The sequence below is a fragment of the Pseudopodoces humilis genome, chromosome 23 (genome assembly GCF_049639895.1).
Source record: "Pseudopodoces humilis isolate 2021_Gansu_Grassland_sample_001 chromosome 23, ASM4963989v1, whole genome shotgun sequence".
Lineage (NCBI taxonomy): Eukaryota > Metazoa > Chordata > Aves > Passeriformes > Paridae > Pseudopodoces > Pseudopodoces humilis.
In genome coordinates, this window is record NC_142222.1 from 6,219,987 (window position 1) to 6,239,682 (window position 19,696).

General features: G+C 47.7%; 2 protein-coding genes across 3 annotated transcripts; one reads left to right on the top strand and one right to left on the bottom strand.

The window, feature by feature from the left end:
- Positions 1-145: 145 nt before the first annotated feature.
- LRWD1 (leucine rich repeats and WD repeat domain containing 1) lies at positions 146-15,882 on the bottom strand. 2 transcript variants are annotated; one of them, XM_005525846.3, is made up of 16 exons: positions 15,745-15,882; positions 13,840-13,986; positions 11,657-11,891; positions 10,328-10,447; positions 8,926-9,078; positions 8,054-8,194; positions 7,068-7,409; positions 6,318-6,444; positions 5,962-6,071; positions 5,293-5,500; positions 3,775-3,847; positions 3,536-3,676; positions 2,766-2,860; positions 2,038-2,199; positions 1,426-1,550; positions 146-530 (listed from the first exon to the last, which is right to left on the bottom strand). In XM_005525846.3, exons 2-16 carry the CDS (start codon positions 13,917-13,919, stop codon positions 390-392), a joined length of 2,253 nt encoding a protein of 750 aa, XP_005525903.1. In that variant the 5' UTR covers positions 13,920-13,986; positions 15,745-15,882; the 3' UTR covers positions 146-389. The 2 variants fall into 2 exon arrangements, with proteins under 2 accessions (XP_005525903.1, XP_014110568.1); XM_014255093.2 differs by lacking the exon at positions 15,745-15,882 and adding an exon at positions 15,301-15,618.
- On the top strand, positions 15,845-18,314 carry ALKBH4 (alkB homolog 4, lysine demethylase). The gene is made up of 3 exons (XM_005525972.3): positions 15,845-15,952; positions 16,591-16,788; positions 17,226-18,314. Exons 1-3 carry the CDS (start codon positions 15,851-15,853, stop codon positions 17,859-17,861), a joined length of 936 nt encoding a protein of 311 aa, XP_005526029.2. The 5' UTR covers positions 15,845-15,850; the 3' UTR covers positions 17,862-18,314.
- The last annotated feature ends 1,382 nt before the right edge of the window (positions 18,315-19,696 follow it).

Genomic DNA, 19,696 nt, shown 5'->3' on the forward strand with positions numbered 1-19,696 from the left:
TGTCCTGGGCTGCTGGGGAGGTTGTTGTGGGTACAATTCCGGCATGAGAAGCTGGTCAGTGACAGCTCTAGATGAACTCTCTGCTTTTCCTGCCAAAAACTCCAGGCACTGCCAGCTGAACTGGTATTTTGTTTTATTAACTGTCATCTCTATAAAACAAATGCACAAATTGTGAAAACTTACAGTAAAAGAAACCGGATGTTTACAATGAACTGATGAGTTTAACAAACTCTTAACCTTGGTTTTGTTTTTTTTTTTGTGTTGTTTTTTTTTTTTTCCTCTCCATCTTGCACATAAAGCTGGTCTAGAAAACGCTGATGGGCACATGGGTAACAGTCACTAATACTGCACTAGGTCAAAGCACGGGGGTGGAACTGTGGCACAGGGAACTATGACTTCTTCCAGATTGCTGTTATGTTCACACTGGTCAGCACAACAAGGTAGGTGAAGGCAGGGTCTGCTACCACGTTGTTCACCAGGATTTCAGGAGGCTGCTCCCCGTTCACCCGGAGCTCCGGCCACTTGAGGATCTGTGGGAGAGCAGAGGGGGTGGTGGAGTGTCTGAGGGGTAGGTGGGGCCCTGGGGATCCCAAGGCAGAGGATCTTCCTTTTTCTGAGGGGCTGGTGGAGCTGTGGGATACACTAAAGGGCCAGGATTTGCACAAAGGGGCTTGAGCAGGGAGGGACAAGTGAAAACAGCTGCACTTCAGTCCCAGAGGAACTGACTGGGAGCTTGGCAATGCACTTCCAAAAAAAACCTGAGGAATCACAGAATGGTTGAGGTTGGAAAAGACCTCCCAGAGCATCGAGTCCAAGCTGTGACCGAGCAGCACCTTGTGCAGCAGAGCTCTAGGTGGCACCTCCAGGGATGGTGACTCAGGGATGGCATTGTCTTCCACTACCTGAATAACCCTTTCAGTGAAGAAATAATGGAACACGGGGTCACTTCATGTCTAATGTAGCTCCAGACCAGTGGGTGAGAGCCTTTGGAGTGTTTGTGATTGTCCTTTCAGAGGGACAGGCAAGGGAGCAGTGACTGCCCAAAAGAGAATCATCTCCAGAGGGAAATACTGGGCAGAAAAAGGGTGAGTGAGCACAGGGAAGCAGCGAGCCCTTTTCTGCCAGGGAATGTTCACTCTGGCTTCCCTCCCTGGGGAATGTGGTGCCTGCACACCTGTGCTTTTGTACTCCTCAGTTTAACCACCACCATTTTTTTAGGGCTCTTCTAGGAAGAGCTGCAGGGGGTGACAGGTTTGCTTTGCAGCTTCTCATTCCTGTCCCAGCCTTGACACGCTCTGGAGATTGTTTTTATTTGTGAGGGTCAGGTGTGGAAAAACAAGGTATGTTCTGGGATAAGCCTGCTCAGGAGACTGGGATCAGCTGCCCTGGGGTGGAAAGGAGGCCCAGAGAGCACCTCAGACCTACCTGTGTGGGAGAGATGCTCCGCTCTGAGCGCTTCCCCTTTGCAGAGCCCCAGGCCGTGGTGTAGTTGGAGAGGTCGTACATCCACACACTGCCATTCTCATCCCCACAGAACACGTACTCTTTTGCTGTGAGAGCAGAACAAAAAGCTGGAAAACGAGTGTGGAGCTGGGAGTCTGTTCTGCTGTAAAGCAGAGCTCCAGGAGAGCTGCAGGATCTCAATGAAGGGTGCCAAATTTCAGCAAAATTCCCTTACTGGCACAAAGATATGAATCTATCTTGCTCTGAAAGAATTAATTTGAAGATAAAGCAGCTGTCTTTAGTGTAGAGAAGCTAGTGCTAAATGCTTTGGGATTACTCCTGATATTTTTTAGACTGGTTTTGGGAAGTGCTGACTGGATCAGGTTTGTTTGTGGTGTTATTTCCAGCCAGCTGGTGCTGGGCTGAGGCCGTGCAGTGCTGGAGCTGCACTGCAGAGCTGCAGAGGGGAGAGCAGAGCTCTCTGATGGGTTCTGAAATCCAGGCCTCTGCCTCCAGCTCAAGGCTGCTCCCATGGATCAAAGGAGAGCCAGAAACAACTGGGAAAAGCATAACTCAGGAAATGAGTGCTCCCACCTGGGCAGGTGCTGAGTGTCAGGTAGGACATGTCTGTTGTGGACCACTCCAGCTCAGCCAGAATAACTGCAGACATTGTCCGTTGGCATCCTTTTCCCTTGGCATCAAAAGACCTGCTCCAACTCCACAAATATATGCATCCTGGTTTGGAGCTCTTGGAAACTAGGGAAGAAAGGAAAGGAGAGGCTGTGGCAGCTGCTGGGAAGCAAAATGCATCAAGACAAAGGTGGTCCATCCAGAATATGAATTTCAAGCCATCTATCCAGCAGTAACTGTTTCCACCTGCTTTACCTTTATTTCAGGATAACTGGAGGCTGCAGAGAGATTTTCAGTGCTATGCTTATGTTCCTGAGCTGCAGAACAAGCATAAGCTATTCAGAAAGAGCCAGCCTGTGAAGTGAAACCCCCAGTTCTCCTGAAAAAAACCACTGTTGCCACCAGCCCTGGAGCAGAAAGGGACTCTCCTCCTTTCCACACTGGCACTGCTTGGCCAAGTGTGCTCTCAGGGTTGTGTCCATCTGATTTCTGGTCCTGTCCAAGCATGGGTTTGCACTCTAGGTGACATTTTTGGGAAAGACAAGCAACTCTGAGAGACAACTCCATCCTGTGCAGCCCCCACAAAGCTAAAGAGGCTGTCACACCCCTTTCAGCCCCTCTGCTTGTCATGCTGGCATCACCCTGCACATGCTGAAGTGCCCCACTGGTTTTGGGATTGAGTTTATACTCACCAACAACATCATCATTGAGAAAAGCCAAACCATCAACCCTGTGAGATGTTGTCACACTTTCCTCATCAGGAAACTGGAATATGGCTTCAAAAGGCCTAGAGCAGGGGAAAGGGTGAAATGAGCCAAGTCCTGAACAGCCAGCAGTGAAAGGGCACCCTGCTGCAGAGCCCAGAAGGAAATTTGTGTGTTAGTGAGTGTCCTGCCTAGCTCGGATGAATTCTCACTTGAATTTACACTTTTGGTTACCTGGGTTTATTAATACAGCAGATGCCTGTTTGCTCAACAGATTGTTGTTTCACTCCATCCTGCAAAAGCAGGCATCAGGACATTTGTCAGCAGGGCATGACTTTACTTGCTTCTCCCTTGTAATTTTGTCCTGAGCTCTCACAGGGTGCCAGTTTCCTGGGTTACCTCACGTACCAGGAGCAGGGGAGGCCTCACTGTGAGACTGGAAATCGATCCAAAAATTTACACTCCGTTACACTACCTGGAGATGACACACCCTTAAGTTTAGGGGTATTGGATTACACTCCTGCCAGCCTTCCTGCAAAGCAGCCTGCAACACCTGCAGACTGCAGCTTTAAACAAGCTCTGAACAGTCCTTGAGCATCATACTCCTATTTTTTCTGGTCACTTTGGGAAGATAGGCTGTTTTAAGTTTGGTGGGATGTGCTGCTTTTGCTCTGACCTCCTCAGAAATGAAGCTTTTGCTAGGACTATCCCTTCTTGTTATGGAAAGCAAACGCAGACCTCCAGCTTGTGGTTCTCACCTGCTTTTTTGTCCTTTATCCAGTTTTATGTTCCAGGCAAAGCAGCCATCTTCACAGCCTGCCAGCAGGTACTGCTCTGGGCAGGTGGGGACCAGGGCAATCCGTAGGGGGATAGAAGCTGTTTCCAGCACCAGCAGCTGGCTAAAAAAAAGCAAAAAAAAGCAGAGAACAAGAAGTGCTGCTGTGAGGTGATAGTTACAGGCTCTTGGAGTGGCCACATCTGGTTTTTGAACCCTTACCTTGCTTTGAAATTGTAGTCACAGTCTGGAATCCCAATATCCCAGAGTGCAATTCGCTTGTCATAGGATGCAGCTGTGGGACACAGAAGAGAAGCAGTGACACTGCTGCTCATCTGGCTCTTCTCGTGCTAGCTGGCAACTCTGCCTGAGTCACAGTCACCCTCTAAGGCTCATTAAAGCACAGCAGCAGCCCCAGAAGCTCCTGGCCCAGCACTTCCCAGACACTGTCACACATGCACAGTCAGTGTGTGTTTGTGTTCTTATCCTGTGTTCTAAGAGGGGCAGATAAAACAAAGTTTGTATCCTGGCGTCCATTGCCGAGTTGTGGCTTCACAAAGTTTTTAGTTAGTGGCCCTCTGAGCTCGTTTCTGGTCAGGGCTCCTGGTGGAATCTAAAGTAAGAGCTCCAACCTCTACTGTCAGGCAGACTTTATTCCACATATCCATGGCTTACTGTGTTCACACCCATAACAGCTCCCACTGGGAAAGTTAGGCACTGACAAAGGGTGAGAAACATCACTGGAAGCAGGAACAGTTCTAACAGATTACTCTGAGTAACCTGGACCCTCATCAGATGGCAGCCCTCAAACTCAGAGTTTGTTGGTGTCCCCTCCTCAAAAAGGATGCAAATAATGTCCCTTAATTACTCTACATTTTTCAATGAAATATAATGAGTCTTGCTGTCCACACCATTATATGGCTGTGCTACCAACCTCCTTATCCCTTCCACCACCCTCCTTATCCTTTTCTCTGCTTCTCCTTTTGGCACTCCTGAGCTTGTTCTTGAAAAGTACCCCCCATTCTTAAAAAAATTCCTCTTGTAATGGTTCATGTAACACTCTAACCACTCCAGGATGTGGGCAATTGTAAGCAAGAGAAACAATGTGCTGTGGAGTGCAGGTGTGGCCCGAATGGCCCTGTACCAGCTCACTGTACAGCCTGACAATGCAGCTGCAATTTGTAACATGATGGTTCATTAGCAGTCCATGAGCCACAGCCTCTGTGGGCCCTACTGTGTGGCAAAGCTCTGCTTGACATCAGGACCTGAATAGAAATCTCAGATGAGGCATAGAACTCACATAAAAAAAATCAAAATCAATTAAGTACATTGTTGGATAAAATGAAACTAAACAGCCCATAATAGGCTGCTGTGCTGGAGGGGAGCCCTGCCACTGCCTGGCTCCTAGCTGCCTTCTCTGCTATTCTTCTTACTCATCCCCGTGGAACAGATCCACTACTGGGCTCGTTTGTGCCTGATGTGTGTGTGACAGCCACCCTGAGAGCCACCAAGGGAGAAACAGGAGCTGCTGCACCTCAGCTGAAGAGCCAGGCTCTGGCTGAAACAAGCTGCTCCTGCTGGAGATTGCTGCCACAGGACAGTAACAATGTTCTCTCCCTAACACCTGTCTGTGCCTTTTGTTCATGTGTCCCTGCATGCCCTGCTGACAATTGCCCTTGTTAAGAAAGTCCTGACTTTTTCACATCAGAACTAAAACCAGGGATTCTGAAGCTGACTTACTGAAGAGGTGAGTCTCTTGGGTTGGGCTGAAGCAGACAGTAGCAATGGGCTTTTTGTGAGCCTTTATCTCTCCGTAGCAGAAGTCAGCTGCCACGTGGATCAGTTTGACAATCCCTCTCCTCCCCGCAGCTGCCAGGATGTTGTGAGCTTTCTTGCGGCTGTCGCTGATTACCATCGTGAGGGTTGTCCACGCAACGCTGAAGAACTCCTGGGACAGAAGGAAAACAAGACTGGGGTGACAGCGAACAGCCAGCAGGGCGGTGGCTGTTAGCTCAGAGAAAAGACAACTGTCACAAGTGACACTTACTACTCAGACCTACTCAGGTGAAATGACATGACTATTTAAGATGGAGCATCAAAACACAAAACAGCTCTCAGAAGAACATAAAATAGACAAAGAGGATATTTATTCCTCTGTGCTGTCAAGCAGGCTCAGCAGCCAGACACATCTGTATGAATACTGGCAAGCTAATCTCCAAAACTAATCAAAAAATAAACCCAAACCAGGCTAAAAGGATAAGCAAGTAATGTTTGCTATCTATCTTCATCCTAACATCTGTCCACACTAACACTTTCAGACCTCTTTGTAATATATATTATGTATGTGTGTAATTATTACAGGTTGTGGTATTCCCATTCAATGCTTACCCTTTCCCACTTGCAACCCACCTCTGTAGCCACTTTATACTTTTTCAGCACCGTCCCTGTCTCGCAATCAATCAGACAGACAGATTCCCCTCCACAGGTTGCCACGGTTCTGGAGGAGCTCACAATGGGATCTGAAAGAGGAAAAGAATGGGTGAGAAGTTCCCAGGTTCAGGGATAACGCATGAAGACTGCAGCTTATCACTGCCTGGTGCTCTCCCAGTCTCCTGTCATCAAAGTCAAAGGAGAAATATGTAAGCAAGTCTCTTCCTGACAACGGAGACTACGGCTTGAAAGAGCAGGGGTCTAAGGCATGGAGTCCGCTGGGATTCCAGAGCCAGGTGGTTCTGGGAATCCTGCAAACCTCTTTAAGAGCTCACCTTTCCTGGCTCCAGAGTCTAGCACTGGCTCGAAGACACCGGACCAGAGCTGCGTTTTAAAATCCTCGCGGCTGTTGCCTTTACTGTGACACTGAAGAAAATGCAATGGCTCTGCACTGACATCCTCCTACAATAAACCATCCACATTTAGAAAATTCATTCCCCTGACACGCTCTGTGATTGCCTTGACAGAACCCTCTACTGAACACAGCAATCTGAGTTAAACTCAAGTATTTTTCAGCCCTTCTGTGCTACGGAGAACAGGAGAGACTGAGGTGCCACAATGCTCAAGACTCCTAAAGCAGCAGAGAACTGTTTAGCAAAGATGTGCCCAGCAGACCCCAGCAGAGAACCCCATTCCCTATAGCAGAGAAACATGAAAAACCCTTTAGATTCCCACTGGCCTGAGCTGAGGGGGAAACACCTTTCCCCATGCAGCCACTGGTTTGAGCTGAGAGCAAGGCTTGCCAGTCCCATTTCTAAGCACAGACTTTCAGTGCACCACCTCAGAGCGCTGGTCCATCCATCCCCCAGAGGGGATCCACTGGGGTCTCCTGGGGAATCCTTTCTCTCCCTTGATGCCTCTGAGAGATTTAAAACAATGACAAAAAAAACCAAACCAAAACTCACAATATATTTGGCGAACTATAAGCTCCAGGCTGTGCAGAGCTCTGTAGAAACCTGAAGGCAGCTCCTCCCACTATAAACCAAGAGGCCCAAAGCCAGGCCCAAGGGGGCTGATAGATGTACCTTGCGCTTGGAATTCTTCACGGGGGTCAAGGTAATCACGCCGTTGTCCTGCTCCTGGCTTTTCTGTTCCCCTGTTATCTGGCTGGATCTTCTGTTGCTTTGTCCCTTGGGAAACTGCTCCCCATTCTTCTGTGTCCCTTCAGCTCCCTGCTCAGGGGTTGTCTCCTTGGCTGGTTGGTTTGATGTTCTTGGTTTATCAGGAGCTGGGTCATCCTCCACACGACTGGATTTTTTGGGATTAACTGCAGCTTCCTCCTCGGTGTTTGCCTTGGTCTTGGACCTCTTGTTTCCAGGGCTTGATTTTGAATGATTTCTTTTCCTCTTGCTGGGTGTTACTGTGACCTATAAGGCATGTCGTTACATTGTCAGGTTCTGCAGAAGGTTTTTAGCTCCCCCAAGATGTGCAGATAATTTATAAGTCAAAGATATTAATTATTCAAATGCAAGTACCCTCCCACACTTACAGAGTGGGTTCCAGGAATCAGAGAGCCCAGAGCTGCAGGGCTCCTAGAGGCAGAAGGTAATGAAAACCACACAGCCAGCCTCCTTTTCAGCTCCCTTCCCCTGTCTCAGTTATTTGCAATTTACATATGGTGTGGAAAAACAAATCTGGCCTATGGACCACAGGGGTTCAATCTGCAGCCATTTCCAAGCAGGCAAACACCAGCGGAGTCTGGCTAGGCATCAGCCCAGGTCTCTAATTAAAATATCTCTTCCTAGAGGAGGTGGAGTGTGTAGGACTGCACTCATGAAATGTTTTTGGTCCTCTATGAAAATGGAAACTCTCTAAGGGAGCAACCTGACCTTCATATTTCTGGGAAAGCTTCAATCTGGCTGTAAAGAAGAAGCCTGAGCTGTTGGATACAAGTTGGATCCTGAGACTGCCCCTGTGGTTACCAAAGGGTCATAAATATGAACTGACAAAAGCTGCTGAATTCCCAGGAAACAGAGAGAATATTGCTAATGTAACTGGAAAAATCACCTACCTGAGCCACGTTTTCTGCAGCTTCTGTGGAGCTTTCTGTGCTTTCTTCCTCATTCTCATCTGTCTTTTCCTCTGGTTCAGTATCAGAGTTTAACTCCAGACCTAGTGAGTATGACAGAAACTCTTCTGCAATCATTTTCACCTGAGAAACAAATATGTGGATATGTTAAAAAACAAAAACAAAAACAAAAAAAAAACAAAAACAAAAAAAAAACAAAAAAAAAGAAGGAAAAAAAGCCACAGCATGTCAAGCTCTGATGTGTCCTGGCACAAAGAACTGCTTTGCTGAGTTTTTAATATCTGCTCCCATTATTCTGTGTGAATTTCACAAGTGGTGGTGGAGTCCCCAGCTGACATTACATGACCCAAGAACTTCACTTTGTCATGGGCATTCAGAGTACACAGCTGTGGAAACAACAGCACAGCAACAAAACAAGACAAAGGAGAGAGATGGAAGCCTCAATTGTGTATATGAACATACAAATAAAACAAATGTTACAAACTAAATGGTGTCTTTCCCTGCTGGGAGCAACTACACTTCTGTCATTATCTTTTCTCTTTCATCAAGAGTAAAGGTTACCATTAAATTAATTTGCAAATAATTAAGTATTAAGGATACTGCAGTCTGATTAATTAGTACAAGTATCATTATTGCTAATGAATTAAAAACCAATGTTTAATGACATTTCAACTTGGTGCACATTTAGTCCTGGTGGTCTATAACTGCTTAACAAAGCAGTGAAGAAAGACAAAAAGTGATACCACTAGTCAGCTAGAGCACCCAAATCCATGGAGTGTTTTAATTCAGTCCATGCAGAACCAGGAGCAGGGTCCTTGCCTGGAGAACAGGAGGGTGAGTGGGATGTCACCTACCCGCCAGCGGGTGAACTCGCTAAGTGTGCTGGGCCCGTACACCACATTGGTCTGTACTGACTTCAGGAACTTTTTCTTGATGGACTTCACCTGCTCAGCTGTGTATTTCTCAGGGAGTTGGTCACGGAAGAATTTTTCCCAGTGAGCAGTAACCTAGGCAGAAAGACTGAGTTTATTCAACAGAAAAAACAAGAGAACTTGTGAAAGCATTTAAGAAGTGGCCCACCCTGAGTGCTGCACCCTACACAATGACATCACCTTATTTATTCACATTCAAATGACCACTTCAGCTAATGAGAAAGTCAGTTCCTCTGTACCAAGCTGGAGTGTGGCTAAGCAGACACTGTCAGCATGGACCCCTTTAGAGAGATACCTGGACTCCAAAAGGCTGCTGACCTACAGGATGCTCACCTGCCAGCACAGAGTTTACTGCTCTGATGGGATGAGCAGTAACACATCCACCAGCATTTGGACCAAACAGACATTTTTACATTGAGACACAGGACTAAAAACTGGGCAGGCAAGTACAAATAACATCAGGGAAAGGCATCAGGGCACTGATACCACAGAAAGAACAGCACAGAGGAGAGTTTGGTGTCTCATTAAACAGCCAACCATGATCAGTTGTCTGGGACAAGAGACTAAGCAGCCCTCACAAAGACCCTTTGATGTTCAAAAGTTTTATGCAGACAACACTCAGCACAACTCATCCTAGTTTTCAGTATTTAATTTTTTTCTCCACTGTCACACAGAAGGAATTAAGAAGATCAATTAACTAGAATAGGAATGGTAAGAGCAGTAATACACAAAACAACCAGACAACCAAACCTTTTTCATAATTGGACAATAATTTCGGTCAAGATCACAACGATGCCTTGTGGGAGCAATCTGTCAGGAGCTAAATTGTGCAGACAAATGAGGGAAAACAGAGTTCTAAACATTCACAATTGAAGAAGAAAGAACAAATCCTCATTCCTGGTGTATGCTGGAAAAAGCAAGATTATCCTGAGGCTGGTTTTGTGCTCCCCATTCCTGAGGCCTGTACAATAACTTAAATTAGCTGGGGAGGTGTTTGCAGCTGTTCTGGCAGCACCCATTCCTGAATGATGATGAGAGTGACCTGAAAAACTACAGGATCAGGCACAGACCTGGTTAGCCCTGCTCCTGTCACCTAAACCAAAGGCAAATTGGCTGCACAGAACAGGGAGAGCAGATGCCAGCAGTGACAGAGAAAGCAGCAGTAAGACATTTCCTGGGTGGCCCATTCTGCAGGCTGGGCTCAGATCATACCACAGGTACTGCAAACCACTTGAAGCTTGTTTGCAGCTCTGTCACTATACTGAGCACAGGATTTAGTTATTTCTGAGGTGTTTAGAGGTTAAGGAAATATTCCACATCTTACCTTGCTGGTGAGCTTACGGCTGTTGACATGCCTCACATGGTTGGCCAGTTTGGTTATGTCCTTGCCATTGAGTAGACGAAGATTTTGCAAAAGAAACATTACTTTATAATCATCATTGAGCTAGAAAGAGAAAACATTGGAGTTATAAAATTTGTACATGTGTACTTTACCTTTAGTCCTTGATTAAAATACAGCCTATATGAGAATGATATTTTTAGTAAGGAAAAGCCATTTCTTAAAATCTCCTCAGGATTTTCAACTTGAATTTCACATTTTAGGTGTGAATTAATGTTCTCTATGAGCTGGGATATTAAACTGCAAACAGAGCTGCCCAACCCTCAGGCAGTGCTACCATCCAGCACTGGGTGAGGGCTGTGTAACTGATCATCTGCAGGGCCTGAGTGCAAGGCTGGGAGCTCTGCTCATATCCCTGAACTCTAACACAGGGGAAGGCCTGTCCTGCCTCCAGTGATGGAATTCCAGCAGGAATTCCTGGAGTCAGATGCATTTTAAGTCAGATAGCTTGCCATACACACACACACACATACTGCCAGTTTGCAACAGCAAACAAGCATGTGGGGATGGAGAGTGGCTGATGCCAGTTCACAGCACAAGTAAAATCAGTTTGGGATGTTTGACTTGTACAGTCAGCAGATCCTCCTGGGAGAAGTCAAAATCTGAACCAGACTAACCACCAAGTTTAAACCCTCATCTGAGGACCCAGTCTGCTTTTCTAGAGCACAGAGGGCACTAAAACTAACAGAGATATTAGGAAATAAAACTCGCATTTGATATTAGGAAGAAACTCTTTACTGTGAGAGTGGTGATGCACTGGCACAGGTTGCCTAGAGAAGCTGTGGCTGTCCCAGCCCTGGGACTGTTTTAGACCAGATTGGATGGAGCTGAAAGCAACATGGTCTAATGGAAGGTGTCCTGTCCATGGCAGCGGGTGGAACAAGATGAGCATTAAAGTCCCTTCCAACCCAAACCTTTCTGTGATTGTGTGTTTCTGTAAGAACAACTCTACACAGTCATTACTGTATTTTACAGTAGCATGAGCATAAGGTACTGTGCCTGAGAAGTCACCCAAGACAGGACTTTGGCAGAGAGAATCAGGATTTCAAGACACAGATTTTAATACCCGAGTGGTTTCGGGCAAGTCATTTCTGCAGATTGAGAAATAGTGGCACAAAGGGGTTAAATGCCACACAAAGGCTGGCTGCTTTCTCAAATGCCCTAGCACCTGCTGCCCAAGAACAATATATAAGAACTTTGCACAACTGCTGTTTGTTTGCCTCTCTGTTTAATGTTAGGAGGGGGGTAACTCACTGTCAAGTACACATTGTTCTCATAGGTGAGCTCCTCAAGCAGAGGGAACTGTTTCAGGGCAGTTACATCTTCCAGCTTGTTATTGTTGCAGTTCAGGACTCGCAGATCAGGGAGAGTTAGGCTGTTGGGAAATTTGTCCAGTAAATTATCAGAGAGATCAAGTTTCTGCAGGTGCCTCAGGCGGGAAAACAAGCGTGGGTCTAAATCTCCGGTCTTCAATTGCAGCTTGGACAGGCTGAAAACAAAAAAAACCACAAAACCCATGAACTACCTGCAGCTCACTGGAAGAACAAATGCTAATTTCATAGCACAGACAGTCCCACCTGTTGGCACCTCAGTCCAGTACAACTCCCTGGGTACAACTGACCCAGCCTGCTTTTTCTGGTGGCAGCATTCTGGGTTGTGGGCACACTGTGGGATAGCTGATGTGTCTGAGCTAACAGCCACCATCAGAGACTCAGGTCTGCCAAAGTACAATTAACCTGCAATTCAGATAATCTCCTAGGGGTAACTGAGCTGGCTGGGAGCACTAAATCACCAGAAAAGTTCTTATTTTATAGAAAAAATTACTGCACCTCTAAAAGGTTTGGTATTTTATTACTGTGCAATGTTGATTCAATAAGGCAAGCTGTGTCAATTCAAGACACCATACCCTTGGTCTACCCTGTCCATAGAAAACACTACATTAATTATTTCATACTTCGGGCCAAGTGCAGAGTCTGTCCCCAAATAATTTGGTTGTTTTCAAAGAACTAACTCGACAAAAAAAGTGATTTTTCCACTTATTCTACAGTGAGTTTTGCTGCAAAAGCTTCCAGTGGTAAATGCAGAAATTCACCTAACAAAATTCCAAGACTGCCACCAAAACAGAAGAACTCTGTTCTGAAAGAGGAAGTGGTACAATATTAATGAGGGGAAAAGAAATATCCCTTCTCTGTAAGAAAGTGAAAACTGCTTATTATAAGCAGGGTCATTTATATTTGGTTAGATCATTTAGGTGAGCTCCAAGGGGAGCTTCCAGCCCTGGCAGCCAACATCTCTTGAGGGCATAAGCTTGAGTTCCTTTAACAAACAGAATCTGTCTCTAATGACTAGTTTAAAATAAAGGCTTCTAGATATTAATGAAGTGTGACTAAATGAGACAAGTAAATCCAGAAAGCAAGATCCTTTCTCCTTCACTTGCCGTCTCAGAAGTGTAACCAGCCAGTCAGAGCTGATAAGAAAGGTTGAGGACAATCCAGCTGGCTGCAGAGCTGTGACTGTAGTGTCCTTTTGGAGAAAAACTCAGTGGTGTTTTCCAAACAGACTTTCTGAAATACAACCAGTATGAAGCCGCATGGAGAATGCCACTCTCCAAAAATCCACACCTTCAAACATTTCCCCACCACTCTGTTAACAGTGATACTCCTCAGAGAAACATGTGAGTTTCTCCCTAAAAATAATTACTTTAGCACAGAGCAAACTGAAAGAAATAACTTTTAAAAGTACATGTGAAACCCAAACCCCCTGACATCAGCAACAATAACAACAAAGGTGCCAGCCAGAAAACAGCCAGCTGAGCCACTTGGATTGGCCAGCTCCGGAACAGTGAAATTCCACTGTGTTAAACATTTGGAAAGACACATGTTTGCAATGACCTCTTTTAAGGACCAGAGTGACAAAACTGATTTTAGTGGTTTTTAAGTGATTCAGAGTTTATTCTCTCCCTCTGCAATGTTTGAGGTAGTAGAATAACTGGATTTAGAAGAGATGAAATATGATGGAGGGAGAGGAAAATGGAAGGTAAATAATGCCAAAAATACTTTAAAAACCCTCTGAAATCCATGCTGGAAGATTCTCTTATTCATATTAAGCAATTGCTAGCCAGTATCCAAGGGCTTTAGGGGTAGGGATGATACCTTGGGGTTAAGAAATCAGGATCCAGCCTTGAGCAGTTTCACAGAGAGAATGACAGCAAATATACAATAGAAATGGAAAAAAAAAGGTGACATCTGCCAATAACCTCTCTAGTGAATACAGTGCCACCACTACTCTCTGATCCTGCACTGGGAATGCCCTCTCAGTTCTGTGCTTTGAAACTTGCTTTTCAAAGTAAAAAATGTTTAGGGGAAGAAAGACACACAGACAAAAAGACTGGCAGGTTGAATTCATCTGGAATTTTCCATGGGGCTGTTTGCACTTACTTCAGCGTCTCAATCTTTCGGAGCCTCGTAGATCTTGGAACTGCTCTTTCCAAAAGAAGTTCTGTAGTAATCTTTGACATTTTTAATCTCCACCTCCCTACTGGAATCACTGATCAGTCAGGTGTAGGATGTCTTCTGGTTACCTTCCTGATAAAACAAAAGGGAACAAGAGGAAATGCTTTCAACAGCTCCAAGGGAAAGAAAAAATTTTATGAGGTTATCTACTGATTTTGCTGCTGTATTGGAAGTCACCTTTTTTACTTGGTTGAAATGAACATGGCAGAGACTATTATTAGATTGGGCACAGGCTCCCAGCACACTGATCCAATCCATCTCCAAAACAACAGGGATACATCCCATGGCTGTTGGATTGACAGACTTGCTGCAGGTGAAAGCTGTCCCTGAGCGATGGCATTCAGGACCAGGACAGCATCACAGGCACTGTTTGTGCCTCTCCTGGGCTCTGCTCCAGGAATTCCAACAGTCTTTCAAACAAAAAGCAGCAGTAAGAGTCAATACACCTGCTGTGAAGGTTTTTCTCCCAAGAAAGTGACACTGCTCACTGGCCTGACCAGCTAGACAGACTCTTAGCTGATGATTTCTAAATTCCCCAAAATTTTTGAAAACTGAATTAATCAGCAGAAATTTAAACACACACCAACCAAGGACATAATTTCCTCATCAAGGAAAAAAAAAAATCAACAGTGTTCTCTGTCTTGTTGGCAATTAACTGATGTTTCAGTACACACATATACACAGAGGGATATGCTGATATTTGGAATAACAATGCTGACAGGGCCAAAAGAGCTCCATGAAATGACTGGTTGAGGTCTTCCCACTCTTCCTGACACAGATTCCAAGAGAGGGAAATAAAAGAGAACAGAGCTCCAAGGCCAGGCTCGCTCCTGTCTTTCTGTGTTAGATCAACGCTGCCTAAATGCCACTCCAGCACATCATGAGGAGCACACGGGGCACTGAGCTGTCCTTGGGCTTGGTTTCAGCAGCACTACACACCTACAGCACCTGCAACATTGTTTGATGAGCAACGGGGCACTGCAATATTGTATACACTGAAATACTGTACAGGAACACAAAGAGCTGGACTGAAAACCACTTTAAACACCAGCTATTTGGGATTTGATTCGACAGAGCCCTCGCTGTGAGCCAAACCACAGGGTCAGGCTGATCCAACCAAACCTCCCTCAGACCCTGTGCCTCTAATAAAAATATGACACCAGTGACTGTGGATGCTCCCATCGCCCTCTCCCTGGCACACTGACACCCCAGACACAGCTGTGACACGGCAGGAGCTGCAGGGAAGGCCAGACATGGCATGTCCCATCCCCACAGCATCGCGGGTGATGCCGCAGAGGGAACGTTCGGTTATCCCGGGAGCTGCTGGCCCCTCCTGCCCCACCGCAGCTCCCGGGATGAAGCCCCAGAGCCGGGCATCCCCCTGACCTGAACGTGTTTGCTTGGAGCTGCCCCGGGACGCGATGCGCGCGATGCCCCGGGGGTGAAACGGCCACGGATGCCGGGCTGTCTGCGCACGCTGAGACGGCCTCCGGGCCGCGGGGTATCACCGGCTGCGGGCGCAGGCCGTGGCTCCGCCCGTGGGCAGGGCCGGACCGGGCCGGGCGGGGCAGATTCGGCCCTGGCCCGAGGCCTCGCCCGTCACCGCCGCCTCCGGACACCGAGCACCGCGGGGTCCGGCGACAGCCGCGGCCTGAGGCGCCCTCACGGGGCGTGCGCCGCGCCTACAACTCCCGGCGTCCCTCACGGCGCCGAACTGCGGTGCGGGGCCCGGGCGCGCCGCGGGGGCTGCTGGGAGCGCGAGTCCGCCCGCACCCCCCTCCACCCCCGCTGCCCGGCCCCGCGGCCTGCGCCCAGCCCCGCTGCCCTCACCTGGAAGCTGCCGGGGAGGAGGAAGAGGAGCCGAGGAGGAAGGAAGGGCGGGAGGAGGAGGAGGAGCGGGAGAGGGGGGGGCTGTGCCCTCGGCGCAGCCGGCGAGATGCAGGCGGCAGGCGGCGGCGGAGGGTCGGGCTGCGGCTGCAAGGGGATCCGTTCCTGCCTGCTCTGCGAGGGGCCCGCGCCGGCCGCTCCGCCCCCGCAGGTACCGGGGAGGGGGCGGGCGGCGGGGCGGGGCGGCGGGAGGAGCCGGGGGGCGGCGGGGGGCGCCGGCCGTGGCCCCTCGGGGCGGGGCGGCTGCGGGACCCCCGTGCCCGGAGCGGGGCCGGGACCCCGGGTTCACACGACGGGGACGAGGCAGAGCCCCCCCCCCTCCCCCGGGTATTGTGAATTGTTCACTTCAGTAACAGAAGCAGAGTCGGAGCTCACCTGAGCCTCACGTGTTACATTCACATCCATTTGTTACGGCTTACCCTTGTGGCCTGCGCGATTTTCATCAACTTCCCTCATTCAACGTTTATTGCTATGACAAATCATATCTCTACAGCAATACCCACCACTAATCTCCTTATAGCTGTGGCCCTGACGATCATCGGTTCTTTCCTGTCTTTTCCAGGATAAAGACATCACTAGGAAAGAAAGGCAGATTCAAACAAGCAACACAGTGATGCTGCAGCTGGAAAAAAAAAAGAGCAGGGAATAGTTGTTCCCCAAAAGCAACTGTAACATTTTTCTTGTCTGCAAGAATACTGTACAAGTTTTCATGCTGCAATACCAAAGTTGCAGGGGTAAATAATGGAAATGTGTTATTGCTTTTTTTCTTTTCCGTTGTCATTTCCACAGGGAGAAGATAATTTCACTTACTGTCCAGCAACAGGCCTAGCTAAAGGAAATGAGCACTCGGAATTTGCTGGCTGGGCATTTCCCTTTCCAGGGGTGTTCCTGGTGGAGGAGTTCATTAGTGAAGATGAAGAGTGTGAGATAGTGGAACTGATGGATCGAGACGACTGGAAACCATCACAGTCTGGCCGAAAGAAACAGGTTGGACTTTAGAAGCACATCTGATCTTAGATCCTTCTGGAAAAGGAAAGCTGTTTTCAGTTAAAACCCAAACTACTGAGATGTTTCATTAAGTGTTTTCCTTTGAAAGCTTTTTCTGAAATCAATGGCAGGAATTACCTGTAATTGAAATCAACTTCTTGAAAAATACGTGATAGTTACAACAAACATTATTTGATGGTGTGTGTTCAAGCATTAAAGTTCACGCTCTCTCCAAGGGAAAGAAGTGTATGTTCAGATTTGGTTTTACTTTATAAATCCAGAGAGATTAATGTAGATTCACTGAGTCCTTTTGCAACCTGGCAACCAGGTCACTGGAAGAGATGAGAACAGAACACTGCAGGAACAGCCTCTCCAAAAAGACTTGTCCTAGATTTTTCCTTTACACTAGCTTTTTCCTCCCTCTTCTTTTCCAACAGGACTATGGACCCAAAGTGAACTTCAAGAAACAAAGGCTGAAAGCTGGCTGCTTTACTGGCTTGCCAAGTTTCAGCAGGAAGATTGTGGCACAGATGAAGGCCTGTGCTGTGCTCAGTGGTTTCTTACCTGTGGAACAGTGTAACCTGGACTACAGACCAGAGAGGGGCTCTGCCATCGACCCCCACTTTGATGACTGGTGGCTCTGGGGGGAGCGCCTGGTCAGCCTGAACCTGCTCTCAAAAACTGTGCTCTCCATGTCCTGTGATTCAGAGGACACCATCCAATTATTTCCCATTTCCAGTACAGAGAAATTAAGTCCTCCTGCACCTTTCACGCAGACATCAGCGTGCAGAAGTTCAGGAGAAGAGGGAACCAAGTGCTTTTTGTCCCCAAGGCTGGTTCCAGGGAAGGAGGTGAGTGTGGCCATCCTCTTGCCCCAGAGGTCGCTGGTGGTGCTGCACGGGGATGCTCGGTACAAGTGGAAACACGGCATCCACCGCAGGCACATCAAGCACCGCCGTGTCTGCATCACCTTCAGGGAGCTCTCTGCCGAGTTCAGCGCCGGGGGGAGGCATGAAGGACTAGGCAAAGAACTGCTACAAATTGCTCTTTCCTTTCAAGGGAGACCCGTGTGACCAAGAGGTTGCATTTTGTTGGTAGAGGTGTAAAATGAGGTATGGCATTTGTACAACTCGGTTTATTTCTGAGGGGGGAGTAAGGAACCAGGTGTGTGCAGAGATAAGCTCAATAAAATGAAAATTTAACAAACGAGTAAAAGGGGTGAGCTTCAAAACTTCCTGGGCAATGGGAGCTTTTAGGCCAAAGTCAAAAATGAGAGGTTGCATCCATTACCTGCGTTTTAACAAAAAAAGCAAACAACCAGTTCCTAAACAGTTAAATGGACCCAAGAAAGTTAGAGACATTAAACAGAGTATCAAACAGCCACATTGTTTCAGCCCAAGCCCTGCCACAGATTGAAAGTTTTCCTGGCCCTAATTGATACTGTCAGACTGCTTTGAATGTTGCACATAGCCCTAGGGGTACAACTATTCCCTCACCCACCTCAGATAGGTCCTGTAGAGACCAGGTCTCAGGGGAGGAAGGTAAGCAGGTATCTCTCCACAGACAGTACAAAACACTGAGAACTAATTAAAGTAATTATAATGTGCTGAAGATTCATGCTCTAACAATGAGGATTAATCATAAATTCCATGTGTGACCTGTATCTTCTGGGACAAAAGAGCAGCTTTTGCAGAGGGCCAGTGCTGACTCTTCAGGCTTGGACAGAGATCAGACCAAAGGCCTGCACAGTCTGTGTTATTTTCTGATCATTTGTCATCTCTGAACCCTGCTGTCAGCTCTCAGTAGCAAGAGTCTGATTTTGGGAATTAGCTGGGCAACAGACTGCAGCCCTGGCAGCTATCATTTATTTTCCTGGCACCTCCAGCAGTCAGGTTTGAATCATGCCTCGTACCTAAGATTCAAGTAGTCATTTGCAGCAGAAGCTGATCTGAGGCCATCTGTCTGCTCTGAACAAACTTCTGTGCTCTTGAAAATGAAGTTGTGCTGTGGAAGAAGCGTGATCCTTTAATAAACACGGTGGTGCCATGACAGCCCTTCAGCACAGCCCCACCTGCAGCAGGAAAACAGCACCTTGCCACCAAGCAGGCAGTGCTGCCTGGCTTTGCTTGGTAAGGAAAGGGGACAGATCTCATCCTCCCTGTACTGCTGTGTTCTGCCCCAGAAGTGCTTCCTCGGCACTGCACAGGATTTGCTGCACAGTAAAGCAGTCCTGCCACAGGCACTGCCCTCTGCTTTTCTGCAGGGGAAGGAGCTCGTCACCCAGGACAGTTACCAGGAATCAGATTGGTCAGTTTGGATGTTTTTCATCACTTTAAGTCAGCAGATTCAATCAGAGCCCTTTGTGGGCTGCAACGAGCCAGGTTCAGTTTAGTGCTAATTCCAGCAGGGATTTACTAGCAGGGCTCCCATGGGCAGTCCCAAACTCCGAACCTCCGTCCATGTGGGCCGGTGAGTGTCCTCAAGGAGCTCCAGCAGCTGTTCCAGCAGTCACAGGACATCCCCTCTGATGGAACCTCTTCACTGCAAACACACACACACCAGGCAGGCCACACCTGCTCACAGCGAGCTCTGTCACAGGAAATTCCTCATAGGCTGCAACTGGAAGAAGGTGGATCTAGATTAGGTATTTGGAAGAAATTCTTCCCTCTGAGAGTGGGGAGGCCCAGGGAAGCTGTGGCTGTCCCTGGATCCCTGTGAGTGTCCAAGGCCAGGTTGGAGCAACCTGGTCTAGTGGAAGGTGTCCCTGCCCTGCAGGGGGTAGGAACTGGATGATCATTAAAGTTCCTTCCAACCCAACCCATTCTGTGACTGTCCAGCTCACTCCCTAAAGCAGGGAGTGCTGAGAGCAGCAGTTCCTCGCTTTTTCCACAGCCCAGTGTTGGAGGGG

Excerpts from the sequence above, each read along its gene's own strand:
- LRWD1 (XM_005525846.3), bottom strand. The coding sequence starts at position 13,919 with ATGTCAAAGATTACTACAGAACTTCTTTTGGAAAGAGCAGTTCCAAGA. Across the intron at positions 9,079-10,327 it reads GCCGTAAGCTCACCAGCAAG|GTTACTGCTCACTGGGAAAA; the intron begins GTAAGATGTGGA and ends CTTTCTGCCTAG. Across the intron at positions 2,861-3,535 it reads GATAAAGGACAAAAAAGCAG|GCCTTTTGAAGCCATATTCC; the intron begins GTGAGAACCACA and ends CCCCTGCTCTAG.
- ALKBH4 (XM_005525972.3), top strand. The coding sequence starts at position 15,851 with ATGCAGGCGGCAGGCGGCGGCGGAGGGTCGGGCTGCGGCTGCAAGGGG. Across the intron at positions 15,953-16,590 it reads CGGCCGCTCCGCCCCCGCAG|GGAGAAGATAATTTCACTTA; the intron begins GTACCGGGGAGG and ends TCATTTCCACAG. Across the intron at positions 16,789-17,225 it reads AGTCTGGCCGAAAGAAACAG|GACTATGGACCCAAAGTGAA; the intron begins GTTGGACTTTAG and ends CTTTTCCAACAG.